This window comes from Anguilla rostrata, chromosome 1 (genome assembly GCF_018555375.3).
Source record: "Anguilla rostrata isolate EN2019 chromosome 1, ASM1855537v3, whole genome shotgun sequence".
Lineage (NCBI taxonomy): Eukaryota > Metazoa > Chordata > Actinopteri > Anguilliformes > Anguillidae > Anguilla > Anguilla rostrata.
Genome location: NC_057933.1, coordinates 80241261 through 80258838, shown reverse-complemented (window position 1 = coordinate 80258838; position 17578 = coordinate 80241261). Strand labels below are relative to the sequence as shown.

General features: G+C 41.2%; 1 protein-coding gene across 3 annotated transcripts in view; it reads left to right on the top strand.

Moving 5' to 3' along the window:
• Positions 1-15878, top strand: part of LOC135236951 (sialoadhesin-like) — a 24878-nt gene extending 9000 nt beyond the window's left edge. For 2 of the 3 annotated variants that reach the window (XM_064303592.1, XM_064303602.1), the window contains exons 5-9: positions 10793-11062; positions 11157-11453; positions 12003-12090; positions 13378-13447; positions 14693-15878. In XM_064303592.1, the coding sequence (XP_064159662.1) occupies positions 10793-11062; positions 11157-11453; positions 12003-12090; positions 13378-13447; positions 14693-15316 (1349 nt within the window). In that variant the 3' untranslated portion in view covers positions 15317-15878. Of the gene's footprint in view, positions 1-8456; positions 8770-8991; positions 9042-9349; positions 9719-10002; positions 10315-10792; positions 11063-11156; positions 11454-12002; positions 12091-13377; positions 13448-14692 lie in introns of those variants that run through there. The other variant, XM_064303610.1, reaches the window with a different exon arrangement.
• Positions 15879-17578: the final 1700 nt, after the last annotated feature.

The window sequence follows — 17578 nt, the reverse complement described above, 5'->3', positions numbered from 1 at the left end:
GGGGAAAATATCGCCTTGTGCGCCATATCCAACCATGGATTGACCCCACCTCAATGTCTCCGCGTGCCTCTTCCATTGCTTGCAGAAGAGGCAGGTGGGCATGTGGTTGGCGGTCATACACTTTCCAACGCCAAGCCGAAAATAATTCCTCAATCAGATTGAGAAATGGGGAGTAAGGGGGCAAGTATACAACTGTGAAGTTATTGTGGTTGGTGAACCAGGAAACTAACATTATCCCAGATGACAACAAACCTGGGCTGCTCTGGTTTGTCCTGTACAACTGCATTATGTAGTGTATCCAGAAATGTGATTATGTGTGCAGTATTGTAGGGACCTAGGGTGGCATGGTGATGGAGAACTCCTTGCATATGGTGTAACTCAAAACGCAGGACTACAATGTCTACATTTTCACACAAGGATGGGGGTGGGGTGGGGGGTGGGTTGGGCCATACGCATTCAGTCAAAACTACAAGCCACAGGCAAGGCAGGTGCTTGCTGCCCATCACAACTGCTCACTCTCAATTCTCGCTACACTGTTGCCTCACTCACCTTCCTCCGGTGCAGAAAGCATGGCATTCTTCACACCCGATACCTACAACGGGGGCGTCGTTGCAACATCCACGCTGCCACTACAACATCAGCACAATCTATCCCATCCATATGGACTATTGATCGCTCTGCAACGACACAAGGAATCAGCACCCGCCTCGCGGATTATTCTGTTTTGCGTTCATTCCCCACAGCCCCTCCAGTAGCCAAACAGTCAATTGCCATGCCAACTTTGCTCTGCTGAACATTAACTCCATTAACAACAAATTCCCGCTGCTCCATGAACTTATTATTGACAATAAACTGGACTTTCTTTTTTTGTGTGAGACCTGGCAGCAGGCAGGCGTCTTTTTCTCATTAAACCGAGCCACACCCCCAGGTTTTAGCTACTTTTGCAAACCCCGCCCCTCTGGTAGGGGTGGCGGCCTTGCAATCATCTTTAATGTAAAATTCACACCATCTGAAGTTTCCCTCCCAGTTTCTGTTACATCTTTTGAATACATTGCATTTAAATTACACAGTGTCATTGTTGTTCTCATCTATCGCCCCCCTAAACCAAATCAAATTTTCCTGTCTGAATTAACTGAAACTACTCTCATCTGCCTGTTCCCTGTCTTCCCATCTACTGCTACTGGGCGACTTCAACATACATGTCGACTCCACTCATTGCATTTTCTGTATTATGTGTTTTTATTGTACCTTTGTATTTTTTTTTTTGATAATTATGCTTGTATTCCCTGTGTTGTAAAACGTCTTTGAGTCCATGAAAAGCGCTATATAAAATAAATGTATTATCATTATTATTAATGTGCGGAATACTGGGCCAAAACAACAAAAATTATGTGACTGTCCAAATACTAATGGATTGCACTGTTTGTGGAATTATATATAAATATAAAAGAGAGGTTCGTGAGTAAAGTTCATGTAAATCTTCACCCCTTTATTAGGTTACACTTCATGCAATAAAAGTGTTTCCTCAAACAAAGTTATAGTCAACTGTTTATCGTTTGAAAATAAATTGTCCAAACTAAGTTGGAGATGAAGGGGTGTAAATGCAATTTTGTTTTAGTGTGTTTGTTTGTAAGATGCATGTGTGTATGCAGCGTGTCCATGTAGCCTTAACTGCTGTGTGATTCATGTGCCATGTTTGTTTGTGTACTTGTGCATTTGTGTGTGCCCATGTGCATGTGGTTGTGTATATCTGTGTATAGATGCATGTGTACTAGTCACTGTTTGCCTGTTAATGTGTGTGTATGTGTGTGTATGTATGTGTGTGTTAATGTGTGTGCATGTGTGTTTATATGTGTGTGTGTGTGTGTTAATGGTGGTGGTGTGTGTATGTGGTGAGTGTGTGGTATATGTGTGTGGTGTGTATGTATGTGTGTGTGTGTTAATGTGTGTGCTGGTGTGTGTGTGTCGTGTGTGTGTGGTCATATGTGTGCATGTGTGTGTTTGTGTGTCTGTGTGTGCTTTAAGGGTAAAAGCCACTTAAAAGCCACACTAGAAATATCAAGGGGGTGGGGTGGGTGGTTTACTTACTTCCTTAGATCTACTCAACTTCTGTTTCAAGGCCAGCACAATGTTTCTACTTATACTGTACTTGAATTTAATCTATTTAAAATCACGAAGCTGATAGAGGGGAGGAAGGAGGGGGGGGGGGGGGGGTTTGGGGCAGGGCGGTGACGCCTGCAGGGTGGGGGAACATCTCCACTCACAGTTTACATTTTTGCGGTGATGAGCTGAAGTGACCCAAAGATCTGGAGCTCACTGCGGAGACAGTCAGCTGGAGATATCAGACCTCCCCGCGGGCCACCGCGCAGACAGGAACACCACAGGTACGGCTCGCTTCCTCCCTCCCTGCGAAAGGGAACCCGTAGCGTGGCCGCTTTTGGGAAAAAACGGGCTTGCTGGCGCTCAAGGTCATGGGTAGCTTCAGACCCCAGGTGGGGGGCGCTGACTTGTTGAGTGATGTATTCGAACCGGAAAAGGGATACGTTGCACGTACAAATGTTATGCTTGTGAGTCACTCCACATAAGAGATATCTGCTAAATGTAAATGGCTTGCTTTCTGGGTAAAAAAAAAGTAAAATGTGGAAAAAGCCTAGCTCTCCTTATATCTGCACCAGTGTATGTTGTGTGAAGGAAGTCTGCTAGCTAGCCGGCTTGAGGATCGACAAACCTCAAGTGCTGTGATAAAGTATTTTTCCCCTTCCTGGTTTCCTCTAGTATTGTGCATTTATCACACTGAATGGTTCCAGATCTTTAGACGAAATGTAATATTAGACAACGCGAGCCTGAGTAAACACAAAACACATGTTTTAAATTATCGCATTTTTATTTAATAAAGAAACTTAACAAACACTTATATCACCCATGCGTACAAGTAATTGCCCCTTTAAACGTAATAACTGGTTGCATCACGCTTAGCAGCAATAACTGCAACCAAATGCTTCCTATAATTAGATATCAGTCTTTCACATCACTGTGGATGAATTTTAGCTCACTCTTCTTTGCTTTCTGAGTTAAAAAACCGTGACTGTTGTGTGGTTTAGCTTTTTTATCATTCAAGAGATTAAAGGGATAGTTTACTTTCTGTGGTTTCAAAAAATATATTATTTCAATTTTAGGGTATGTTATCAATTGGCTGAGACAGATTTTGTGTGCAATGAAGAATATTGCCTACAATAAATAAATAAATAAATAAATAAAGGTACCTCTGGAAACAAAAATATATTCTTATAGCCACTTAAATATATTCTCTTACTTTTGGCAGGCCATTTTCAAGCACACAGGACATCAGAAACTGTAAATACGTTATAAAAATATCATTAAAAAAGTAAAAAAGTAAACTTTCACTTTAATCTCTCGAATGACCGAAATGCTAAACCACACTTAGAGTCTTTGAGATAGGAAATCTGACCAAGACAGTAACTGTACAAAAAAAGTTTAATATATTAATATATAACACACACATTTAATATTATATTAGCCAAGAATACTAGTGCCTCCAATTTAAACTTTTTTGAAAGTTTATCCACGCTAAGGGTGTATGGGAAATGCAGTCTTTCTGTAAATCATGAATATCATAATGATACCTTAATAATGCATCCACAAGGCCTCACAACACTGCAGAACATCGTCTCACTTCTGGCGAGAACAGGCTTCTTTCGAGTATGCTTCTGTTATTCAGTTAATAACAAAACAGGAAGCCAGACTAGATGACATTTCTTGAAGAAATTTTTTTTTATTCAAAATTATACAGTATGCTGTTATATGAAATAAAAAAACTGATACAAAATGAACAAAACTGTCACAAAACCACTGATGAAAACTATTGATCTTTCAAAGAATCCAGAATTAAAATGATTAGGCTACTTTTTCCATTCACACAGTAAAATATTCAGTGCTAAACTGCAGTTCACACATTTGAGACCACACTGCATTAAAAGAAAAACGCAGTCAGCGCCATACTTATAAATGTGTTACAGGGAACTGCCAAAAGAAACTGCCTGCTCACGTCCTACATCGTTATTCGTAGTCAGCTCATGCTCGTCTGTTCTCGCCTCGCGTCTCCGACCATTGCACTACATCGCGGTCGAGGGGTATACTCCTTCAACCGCGGTTGCCCCTGGTTACCCTCAGGTTCTTTTGACAACATCACCTAAACCGTTGTTCCTGGTGGAAACGTCAGCATGTTCAGCAGCCTTAGTCACTGTAACACCCCGCCGAAAACAAGTGCTCCCCAAAAAGGGAATCCTGGGGGAGAAGTGGGAACACGCTGGGATATTTAAATGTTTATATTACATCTGGATCCACCCGCAACCTGTGCAGAAGCACCCCTGCAGTGAAGTGACCCCGGAGATCTGGAGCTCCCCAGGAGCTCTGGACGTCGGCTCAAGATATCGCTCTCCTCCCAGCCTCATGCAGACAGGAAGGAACACCACAGATGCGGGTCACTTCCTGTCTCTGCACTTCCCCCAGCGAAAGGGAACCCGTAGCCTAGAGTGTCGCTTTTGGAAATGGGCTCGCACCTCAAGGTCACGGGTTCAATTCCTAGATGGGACGCTGACTCTTGAGTAGATAGGTGTTTCCAACCTGTGCAGAAGCACTTGCTTTCAATGCACTGTGTATCCCTCTTTTACTGAAGCGTTTCTATCATCATCATGGTAGTTACCTGTATTGCAGTCTTATCCAGATTGAGCAAAAATCAAAATCAAAACCGTATCATTGTGAGAGTAATATTTCATCTCATAAAAACATGTTTTCAACGTACAAAAATGCCAAGTTACTCATACATACAAGACCAGTCCAGGCCTGCCATTAAAAGTATTGATATCAAAATGACGCCAAGTTACGGTACTACAAACAATATAGACTATCTTGCCTCACCGAAATTAAATAAGATGTATTCCAAAGCAATGCTACCCAATATTTCCTCAATTCTTTCAAGTCACTTTTTGTACGTTGAAAACGTGTTTTTTATGAGATATCATTTCTTTTTGCAAAGCGTTTTATTATGAAAGTGAGAAATGCCAAGTGACCCTGTAAGAAATGATTGTGGATTATGGCTATCCTTGTGTGAATTTGTACAGTCTGATGAGCGTGTACTGTTTAGCAGCTTCGGTTTCCTATATATGTAAAACAGTGGCAGTGACAAAGGGTGCGGTGGCGTAAGGGTAAACGCAACAGAAACGCAGGTGAAATATGGCCAGTGTATGTACTCACGGATTTGACGGCCATCCAACGACCCTTGATTGAGAAAAGAATCAGCAAGCCCGTAGAATTAGAGCTGCCTAGGTCGCAACTTGTGTACCCTGCTGTCCTGCTCTGTTGTCTGTTATTTCGTGGACATGCACTTTTAGTGTAGTGAAAACTTGATAGTGGAGAATAGGAGCAGACGCATATGTCCCAGCAGGCTTTGCACATGAGAAAATAACAACAGTGTGAGAGAAATTAGGACGAAATGATGAAATTGCGTAGTTGAAACAATATGTTTTTAGCAGAATGGGCATGTAGGTGAAGGTTGACATGATCACAGACTATAGTGCGGAGTAAATAAAGTGACCATGAGTGAGCTTAGTTTCCTTATGGAATGGTATATATAATAGTCGGTGTAAAACATTAACTGATAAAGTGGAGGGTTAAGTAACATGTGAAATCTATTGCACTGATGTGCTTTCCTCATGTTCAGTACTAGTAGTTATACTTATGAGTGAGTCATGATTTTAAATGTAATGTTTTAATGGGGAGTTGCAGAACGTACATACGTAGTAATTGTTTGTATGTGGCTAGATAGAGAACAGGGCGAGGTAACATGAATGTAGAAACGTGGCGTTTGCTGATAAGAAGGTTTTGTACGGTAGCCAAGTGAAGAAATATAGTTAGTAGAAATGGCACAGTGGTGAATTGGTGTAACTTTTTAATAAAATGAATACATTTGCCATCATGAAATGCATATGGGTGGCCGTGAGTGAGTTTTGGTAAAGAAAATATAAAAGTGTAAGAAAACGTTAGTGTAAAAGAGGAAATTATCTGCCTGAGGGCGAGGCGGGATTCAATCCTTCAACCAGTCTGTGACTTTGTTAGTGCAGCACTATGACATAGCTATGCAATGCGTGAAATGTCATTAGCAAACCTGTCCGTGGTTTTAAAGAAGAACACAGGCCAGTGAGCACAGAAGAGCTCCCGTTGAATCCATATGGCTTTGCAATATTGTAGCCGGTTAATAACTGAACGTGCAGACGGTACGTCATAATGCAGTGAGCGGCGGGTAGCAAAAGCAATAATTGAGAAGTAGTAGACAATTATTAGTGAGGGTAAAAGCAGGTTAAAGAAACATGTCCTTAGCTGGGCTTGAACCTACAACCCCATGTTTCCAAGACTGTAACCTTACCCACTAGGCCACAAGCAGAGTAGCTGTTAAAGCTGGAAATGTTTCAGTATATTTTGCGTGTGTATACGAGCTTTTGATTGGGTCGTGAGGATGTGAATTTGGCTGATGTCGGTAAAATGTCCAATGGGGAGACATGTTGTTAGTAGGATAGGTGGCAGGAAAAATAAGAATGAGGAGAAGAAGAAGAAGAAGAAGAAGAAATAAAAGAAGAAGAAGAACGAGAAGAAGAAGGAGAAAACGCAAAATCCCCTTCATTTGGGGCTTTATTGTGTGGACATGTGAAGTTGTTTATGAAATCTGTCTGTTGAAATGGGGTCAGAATGTACAGAATTTAATGTTTTTAAGGGCTGAGTGTCTGTGGCTGTTGTGGTTATTTCTGTGGGGAACCCTGAAAAGTACCAAACTCTCGGTGCTGTATAGGTATGGGGCATGCCCCCGCCAAGGCGTAACTTGGCGGGATGGCATACCTGCCATCCCAATAAAACAAATTAGATTAAATCAAGCCTGTACTTTCATGGACATGTAGGGAAAGCTTTTTCATTAATGAAAAAGTCCTCGGTCCTTAGATATAAATGACCAATTAAAACATTACAGCCATATGAAATGGAGTTGCAAGGACTTTGCGCTTGCTCACAGATTCTAGTCAACAATGAAATAATACACAATTATTTCTTAATACATGTCTTGCCAATATATGCACATACAGCATATACACATACAGTATAATCTGTTGATAAATTCAATATCGTTTGATGCTTTGTACTATATAAAGGATAAAACGCCATTCCTAATAGTAACTGTTAGGCAGGGCCGAAGTGTTGTTACCAAGTCACACTTACAAATAGCTTCAGGAAATGAGCCACACAGGAAGTGCACTCTAGACCGATGAGGTCTGGTGCTTCAGCCATAAGGGAGCAGCTGTAAAAAGAGATTTCATGGGTTTGATTGAACAGGTTGTTCATGGTTTCATCTTTCATGCAACTAATTTTTAAAGATTACATCTTATCACGGCCAGTGATTTTGGCTGCTGCTCTGTTCCCGTTCTGAATTTCTACAGTACCTTCATCATGACTGCACCTTTACATCAGGAGAACATGAGTACATTCAGCCTGATCACCCAACAGGATGTAAGCATAGTACCTCTGGTCAAATCCTCCAAAATAACCAACCACACAGTGGTTGTGTGGTTGTGTGAATTTCACCACAGAAACTGAGAATAAATAAGAAAAAGGAAAAAAGAGAAATTAAGATTTCCCTGCACCCCATTCCCCCTACCCTAAATCCCTTCTCCTCAACTTGTTCTGTTTGAATGATTTAACCATTTATTTCATTGTATTTATGTCGAGCAGCTTGTTGTCTTATTGTGCAAAATAAAGAAAAAAGCGACACAAAGTCTAATGACACATCTGACAGACCTCAAACCCAGGGATCTGGCAGAAGAGGATGTCGCGCTGACCACAGCGCTGAACTAGCACAGCGGTTATACCGCCACTCTAGTGTATGAGCCTGTTCTCCCGTCAGCACGGAAACACAGTACGCTTATTGTCTAAACAATCTTGTGTGCTATGTAGGCAATCATGTCGGTATATTCATGCATTCCTGTGTACGGAATGTTGACAGTACTAATGGACTGCATACTTACCCACAATACAGTGCCCTGGAATACTGAAGATCGAACTCCAGTGTCTCACATGTTGCATTGGAGTTTTCACTGAACTGATTTTCACTGCCACAGAAAATCAGGTACGACAGAAAGACCAACTGCATGCCGGCAAATAAAGAAAGCATTTGCTGCTGTCCATTCATTTTGTAAATAATGTGTAGTTGTGCTAGTTAGGTTATTGCAGGCCTTCCTTACATGCACAAAATATATTTAATTCATGGGCAGCGTGTTCAAATAGCTTTCCAAAATTGCATGTAATTGCATTTTATTTACAAGATTAAAAGGCAATTACACAGGATTAACAGGATTATCAGTCCAATCAGTGAGCCCCACTGCTGCTGGTTGATAAAAGGACTGAATAGGGGTTTTGCACAAACCGTCTGTCTGTTTGTGCATTTTCATACAGTGAACTTCTTGTGTGTTTTGAGAAAGTCGTAGACACTCAGTGGAGTGCTGACATGTCCAGTGTGTAAGGGCTGAATGACTGTGGCCGTGTTGTCTTCATTTCTTGAGCTCATGAGTTCCTTTCTTTGGCTCTGCCAGGACACTCAGTCACAACACATAACAGCCTATTTCATGTGTTTTCATTGATTTCTAGGATATATTGGGCCAGGCAGTGCTGGACTACAGGCAACAGAAGAAGGGAACCAATTCCTGAACAAATGTAATGGTTTAATTGAAATATGCATTCTAAACTTTTCTGCAGTCTTTTGTCCATCAATTATGTTCTGTTTTGAGCATCAAGGCGTATTAAAGAATTATGTTTATGGCAAGATGTGTGGTTCATGGCAGTCTGTAGGGCAGCCTATAATACATACAAATGATTAATAAAAAAAATAAAAGGGTGTCAGTGCTGTTTTCTAACTTCAATTCCTCTGCTCCTCAGAGTCATGATTGAAGCAGAGAGGTTGATCCTCATTGGCTGCCTGCTGCAAGGTGGGTCATTAAAAGGGTGGGGTCTAACTCTATACTGGAAAGATGTACAGCGATCCAAAGGGATTACTGTAGATTATTATAGTATAAAACATGATTTTTATATATAAATTTGTGGAGAATGAATGTGCTTTATATTCATTATAATTGCAGCTTTCAGTCAGTAAAACGTTTATTGTATTAAATATGAATAAAACATTCACACAGCAAAGTCTCGTGAGGTCTGTAAAGCTGCTGTTGTGTGTGTATAAAGCTGACCCAAATCCCCATGTAGCTCCTGTATTTACTGAGATACGTTGTGTGTGTTGTAGGTGCCCTGGCAGGAAAGTCTGAAGTCTGGATGCCTCAGAGTATAGAAGCTCTGAGTGGATCCTGTGTGCTGATTCCCTGCAGATTTGATATAAAATCTAATCATAAGAACCATCTGAAAGCTGCGGCTAAAGGACTGTGGAGAAAAAATGACCCCGACGGTAGAACCGTGTTTGATTCCAGCAGAACTGGGACAGCAACTAAACAGAATGAAATTAAAGGAAGATTAATTGGGATACTGGAGGAGAAGAATTGCACCACAATCCTGGATCACTTCACTACATCTTCCAGTAATGATTATTTCTTCAGAGTGGAAGGCTCAAATGGATTCAAGTTCACTTTTTCTAAAGGTGTCACAATTAATGCACAAGGTACTGCATTTGCTGTTATGCCTTTTTCACTGTGTGCCATTGTATTGATGCCGGGATTCTATGCTTTTAAAATTAGGTACGAGAGATAGAAATACTGTCCTCTATGAGAAATACACGTTGGATGTAAAATAAAGAATGAAAATGACTTGCCTTTAGATTTCACATGTAAATGCTGTTCGTTAGTTAGACACTGTTGATGTGGTGATTAGTGTGTGCTCTGAATGCTGTGTCTCTCTAATCCTGAGACAGACTGTAACCCGTCCTCATCTCTCCATGTCTCCTAGACTATCCACTCAAACCCAAGTTAACCCCAGAGAGGGTGGAGGTGATGGAGGGGGCCTCCGTGAGTTTGAGCTGCTCTGCTGCAGCCCCCTGTCCCGAATTCCCCCCAAATCTGACATGGACCCCCAGGCTGAGTGACAGTGTGAATCAACTGCAAGAGAATGAGGATCAAACCAAATCACTGTCTTCAGATCTGACATTCACTGCTTCCCACCTCCACCATGGGCAGAAGATCACCTGCAGGGCACTTTACACACTGAAACAAGGAGACACTCAGAAGACATCTGAGGCCAATCTGACTCTCAGTGTTCTGTGTAAGAGAGTTGGATTTGAAAGTATTATTCTTAGCTTTTTCAAATCATTGATGAATAATAATAATAATAATAATAATAATTGATTTGAGCTTTTTTCATGGTCAGTATGCTGTGCAGAATTATCACCATAATTGAATAATGACAATAAATGCAATGATAAAATAAAAAAAAAACATAAACAAGCAAATGTAAATTACCTGATGTTGTGCTCATCCATTATAGCAGGGGAGCACAATCCTTTCTGAAAAATTCTGGTGTGGGTGCAGGTTTCTGTTTTATCCCAGCACTAATACACCTGATTTAAGGCCTTGATTAGTTAAATAATTAAATCAGGTGTTGTAATGCTGGGATAGAAACGGACCTTTTCAGATAAGATTGGACACCCCTATTTTAAAGCACGCAACCGTTACACATCATCAGATTGTGTATAACTCCTCACAAACTAAGAAAATAAGATTTGTATTTTTATATCTCTTAGATCCTCCTAAGAACACCTCAGTGTCAGTCAGTCCCTCTGGTTCAGTGTTAGAGGGCAGCTCTGTGACTCTGACCTGCAGCAGTAATGCCAACCCAGCAGTGCAGAACTACACCTGGTATAAAGTGAATGGGACAGAGATGAACACTGTAGGAACTGGACAAAATCTCACCTTCAATGTGACTGAGTCCAGTGGCAGTGAACAGTACTACTGTGAAGCACAGAATGAACATGGCAAGGACAACTCAGCAAATGTCCAACTAAACGTGATATGTATGTTCAGTGCATCGATTATATAATTGTATAAATCATATTATTGTTATATGTGTGCAGCTGTGCTGTTTGTAACTGTGGATCCTGTGTTCAGACATGCTTCAGATCTCTGGCTCTGGGAGCTGCAGCAGAACTGCAGCAGAGATCAGCTGCTCCTGTGAGAGCCGTGGGAATCCCTCTCCCAGCATGGAGTGGCATGTGTCTGGACTGCGGGTCATTAACTCTACTGAGAGAGTCATCAGAGAGGAGCAGCTGGGGAACACAGGCCTGAGGAGCTCCCTCACCATACTCCAATCAGAGGGAGACACGCCCACTCTCCTCTGCGTCAGCACCAACAGTCTCGGCTCCGCCAGCCTCCAGCTCCACCTCCCGTCTCCACAGCAACACTCGAGTAAATGAGCACACATTTCTCCTCTTTAACATATTTATACATCATGCACTAATATACAGAGGTGCCCTTTTCAATGCAATTATTTAAGAGATTCTAAAAGTAGCATTGATGATACTGTAAACCATACAGTTAAATTCAGTTCTATGTTTTTCTCCCAGGTGACATTATTTTTAGATCTTTGTATTGGTGGGCAGGGGTTTATTTCGTATCCCACTCAAAATTAATTTTGTTTTGAACGGCATGTTTCAGAACACAAACAAATTTTCTCTGTGCCACACAGTAGCTTTGCTCAAATCCATACATGGTTAAATGGTTAAATGAATTCAGTAACTCATAAATTAGTTAATTCATTAGTGAATGTGTACTGAAGGATTAATGTATACATTATTTTGGAGAGAACTGAAAGAATCAATGCTGTAAATTTTGCAGCCGCTTTCTCCGGTGTGATTGGGTAAATAAGTGCCTATATATTTTATTTTGTCCAAAGTGTGTTTCTTTGGACAAAATAAAATAAAAATAAAATAAAAAATAAAACTGTCCTTTGTTCAGGTTTCGGCATTTCTTCACTGCTGATTGGTGCAGCTGCCGGTGCTGGTGCCATGATGATGATATGCCTCATAATGCAGCACATTCTAAAGTAAGAGAAACTGGGGCCTGGACAGTCAGTATGAAGGGAAACTTCACCCTGGTTCCATGTTATTGTGTGATATTACTCAACCCTACTGCTGGGGTCATCATTTTTTAACTGTGCTCATATAGATGTGTGAATTGCCCTGTCTCGCGTCTGAAACACGTCTCGTCAACTTAATGTGTTTCTATGACATGCAGAGGTACTGTGGCAGATCTCAGAAATTGAGATGTATTTTCTGGAGAATGGATATCCACATCCTGAATAATAAAAAGTGTTATAACTGACACTTTTTCAAACCAAGTTATCACTGAACAAATCCATGTACCATGACTCCAATGAAAAAGTGGCAACTGTAAACAATCAGTATTCTGTATTCTGCACAAAGGGAGGCAGTTCACACAGCAAGGTGTGTGTTCAGAAGTCCCACAGTGGGGCGGTCCCTCTCAGCATTTATAACGTTTGTATCACATCACATGGTGTGTAGCTTATGCTTAGCAAATCATCATTTGTTTTATATCCACTGTTCTCCTAAATAAGGTCAACAGGGTTAGATTTACTGCTAGAAAGAGAGAGAGAGAGTAGAGAGAGAACCTTTAACCCCTCCCACCCACTACGAAGCAAATCAGCCATTATAAACTATGGACAATATCGATACATTACTGATCAGTTATGTTAATACTGTTAAAAACACACATACATAAACTTTAACATTTTAACTCCAACATACCATAAAAATTATATTTTTGGGTAATGTTCCCCTTTAATCCTCGGGTGGAATCAAAAAAGATTTCTGATTCAATGAAACTGACGATCTTAGATTGGAAGAAAACTGCAAAAGGATATTGACTTGTGATTTGCGGGGAAGGGGGGCGTGGTTGTGAATGATGTGTTGGTAATATTATCTGAAAAAGAGATAATTTTTGAGAGGTAAGCTGACAGTTTCGTCTCATTACTCCTAAAAGAAAACAGATGAGCTCCACCAATCACAGAGTGTGTTGGTAACAACCAGCAGAACAACATCAATAGAGATTGGTGGATGCTTTCTGGCTGCAGTACTTCTTTGGTTTTTCGCCATTCCTTCTCCATAATTTTAAGGAGGGAGGCTACAAACCATTCCTGTTTGGTTTTGATTTGTTGGTGTGCTACTTTGCTAAAGTATTGCCCCCCGTGATGGTGGAATTCAATTTCCAATATACAGAAAGTAGAAAAACAGGACTAAATGTTACACTGATCTCTGCAGTGATTATAATGAAAGTCGGGTGTGCATCAGCAGAATCTGTGTGCTATTCCCAGGAAGAAGAGACACAGCCAGCGCTCTGGAAGTAGAATGAAGGACAGCGAAGGGCTCATACTGACAGATGGGGTGAGTCTGAGACAAACACACACACACACACACCTACACACACACACATGCCTATACAGTTACTTTTTTAATATGTTTGCCAGAGATCTTTCTTTCCATGTCTGAAAGCATATTCAAGTATATGGAATGCAATGTCTACTAATCAGAATTAGTGGACGTTCAGATGAGGGTACTACAAGTACTAGAATAATTACAAAAACATTAAATAAACAAGGCACTGGTCCTGATAGTTGGCATCCAAAAAAACACAAACAGCTAGAGCTGATCATCTGTAAACCACTGACACATCTTAAGGGATAGCCATGGGTTTTTGCAGGAAGAAAGTTACACCTAACACATTTCTTGGGGTAAGCTACAAAGCTACATAGTGATTTGAAGAGCTTATGCTTATATATTCCAAAAGGAATTTGATACAATATCACATGAGTACATTTGTAATGTATGTACAGATGTTCTGTAATGTTTGTTATATAACGTTTAATTGTTTGGTCCCAGTAACTACTGTTCCCTTATATAACTGACTGTCAATTGAGAGAGAATGAACTTTAGTTGCATAGACATTTTTTGGTTTTGAGTGTGTGTGTGTGTGTGTTTATTTTCAAACTCATCTGCGTTTATTCTTCTGATAATCCAGTCAGGAGGGGGAACTAGTGGCACAGTCACTGCAGCTGTCTCTGTGCCTTAAACTTTTTTAAGAAAGAGGACAAGTATAGTTCTCAAGAGCTCTGACAGATCGCGGTTTGATAATGTTACTGTCCTCCTCTCATGCCAGGATACTGTAGCTGCCCTATCATTTCCTTACCCAATGCATTTCATTCTATGTCTCATAATAGACAAGTTAAAGTTTTCACGTTGTCTTCTGAATCTGGTGCCTCACTTTAACCTGAACTACATCAAATGCATATGTATTTGAAATATTAAATGAAATAAAACGCTTTGGATGCTGGCAAAATTTGTAAACAGATGCATATGCCAGCAGAATCTTCAGGGAAATGCCTCACGGACAGAAGCGTACAATCACATGGGCGAATGCTTTCATTGTGTATTTTACTTGAAAACTTGAAAACTAATCAGCAGAAAATTGAAAGTACACTGAAAAATCCTCAATTGTTCTAACCTAAAATTTAACTTCATTTTGTTGCACCATTTTATGTGTTTTCAAATCCTTAGGTTCATTCAGATGGATTTATCCTAATGTTGACCTTTCACAAATTCACACACTTTCTTTCAACCTCTTTGGGTCAGGCGGCCGCTCAAGATGAGGAATCGATCTACGTCAACAAGACCATGCTGTCGGGCGCGGGTGCGGTGGAAAAGGGGGACGAGGGCGCCCTGCACTATGCCACCGTGGATTTCTCCAATCTTCCCGGCACGGGTGGGGAACACGGAACGGGCATCATTCGGGGCACTTCCAAACGGACGTCCGACTACGCCATGATCCAACACAAATCCAGGGAAGAGAGAGAAGGAGGAGAGGAAGAAGGTGAGGAGGCAGAGGAGGAGATGAGGAAGGAGGGCCAAGATGAGCTGGGCACAGAGAGGGAGTGGGCCGAGGCGAGGGGCGAGAAGGAGGAGGAGTCTCGGCCGAATCTGAGCCCACAGGCCTTCGTCAACCCTGAGCCCACGGAGGAGGCCACCTACGGGAACATCTGCCCCTCCAGGCCCACTAAGAGGGCACAGCAGGAACTGCAGCAGCCGCCCGGGAACCCTGCTGCAGAGGAGGAGCAGGAGGAGCAGCGCCAGGAGGAGAACTCAGCAGGAGGCCAGGAGGACATTTACGTGGATGTTATGAGCTCCCTGACGGAGGGTAACGGAAAGGGAACGGAGGAGAGTGAGTACGCCGAGGTCAGGAATCTCCAACAGCATTAAGATGCCACAGATATAGCCCAAATCACACCACGCTACAGGCATTATGAGAGTGTACAGCATGCTACATAACGCGTTATGCTACATTACAAAACGGTCCCAAACTGAAGCACAGTATCTGTCTCATACAATCTGGTGCAGTAGTGAAGAGCCACAAACAGGGTGAAAAAGTCAAATCTGCAAAGTGCAAAAAGGTCGATAAATATGGTCAGAAAAACACTGAAACAATTCTAACACACACATTATTTGAATTTGGTGAACTCAGCCTGACATGGCATTAATGACAAAGTAAGTACCTTTAGTCCTGGATGCTGTTAAAATGTTACTTGAAAACATTTTGAATCCCCTCTGAATCTAAAAATTGTACTTTGAATCTGTCGTGTCTGATTTAGTCTGTATGAACCCTGTGTAAATATCCATAGCTAAGCCTATCCTTTAATATTCTTCTTTACACTTCTTCTTTGCAAGTCCTTGAGTGTTGTATATCTATTTCTCATGTATTGCAATGAGACGGTTATTTTGTTTATTGTCTTGAATTAAAAGTAATAAAAGGTTTTCCCAGGTTTGCCTGTTTTTGTTTTTTTTGTTCTTGTTTTTTTGCAACCAATACAAGTTCAAACATAAAATCAGAGAAGGCCTAGACTCACTGAAAGAGAGGCTGATGACAGATAAAACAAAAGAAGCACTTGCTTTTTTTTTTTTTAATTCAGCCTACCATCCAAGGCTCAGTCGCATTTAAATCCAAAGTCAACCCAAGAATAGAAATGCCATCCTGATACTGATAAGGTTTGGGGAGATGCGATGCATATGCAAGATAAACTGAGAGAGGAACTTCTCATAAAGGGTAATCCTATTTTGGCTTTGGGATTTAGGGGCTGGTTGGGGACAGTGCTATGTAAGGAGCACACCTGTGTTGGGAAGGGAGCGTTGGGGAAACGGCAGCGTGAGATTAATAAAGTGCTGGTTTGTGAATAACACTAAAAAGTGTCAAATTTGCTTGCCAGACCAAATAACAAATAATAACAAACAATAAATAAATAACAAACAACTAATTATAAATAAACAGATTTCAGCCTCCAAACTAGATGCAGTTTCTTATAATTTGTATGTTTACTCACAATATGTTAAATGCGATGGAGTACTTATTTGAGTACAACAGTCATAAGTAAAACTAAATACTGTGTAGAGCTCAAGGAAGCCCTTAATTTAATGTCCTTGCATGTGAACACAGGGTCTCAGGAGGGTATGAAGCAAGTTATAAACCATTAACCACAGTGCAGTGCAGAGCAGTTTTAAAACATGTTGCTTCCTGTTTTAGATCAGTGTTTCTTAGCCCTGGTCCTGGGGACCCACTGTGTTTGCAGGTTTTTGTTCCAGCTTTGCGGCTCTGTATTGCAATGAGCTGGTAATCGTTCTCAATTTGGAATTGGTTGCTCTCAATAAGACACTTTACATGTATTGAAGGATGGTTTACCCTTTTAAGGCCACATTATGTCCGATATAGCTCTTGAGTCAACATTCTTTTGAGAGTATAAAGACTACTGCATCAATTGTAAAGCGCTTTGGATAAAAGCGCTATATAAATGCAGTCCATTTATCATTTACCATTTAGTCCATTTACTACTATGTGAAGCTCCTGTGCTCTCTGCCCCTGATTTTAAGCGTCCTTTTAAGCCGGAAGTGGACGCTAGTTGTGTAGGAGCTGGTGCTGTATTGCTGCAGGAGGACCAGGATGCATTGGACCATTCGATTTGCTACTTTTCGCGCAAGTTCGACAAGCATCAGGTGAAATACTCCACTATTGAACAGGAGGACCTAGCCCTCCTGTTAGCTCTTCAGCATTTTGAAGTATATGTTGGTTCCAGTCCCTTCCTGGTTACTGTATATGCTGACCATAATCCATTCGTTTATTTTATCGCGCATGTATACTCACAATCAGAGGCTCATGCGCTGGGTTCTAATTCTCCAGGAGTACAACATTGAAATCAGACACAAGAGAGGTTCACAAAATGTTATTGCAGATGCACTGCCCCGTGTGTGAAGTTAACTTGTTTTAACAAACTTACGTTTCTTCATAATGGGTGGGGGTGTTACTTTCTGCGGTGTACCGGGTACTTTTGTGTACTTATTTCTATAACTGTGATGTGCCAGTCCCGTAGGATTGGCTGAAGTAACTCATTGGATCTGGCCTATCCCGACCTCCGCGGCATCTGATTGGCTCTTTTTCCTCACTGCGGTGGACCAACCAGTAAGCTGCTGCCCTTA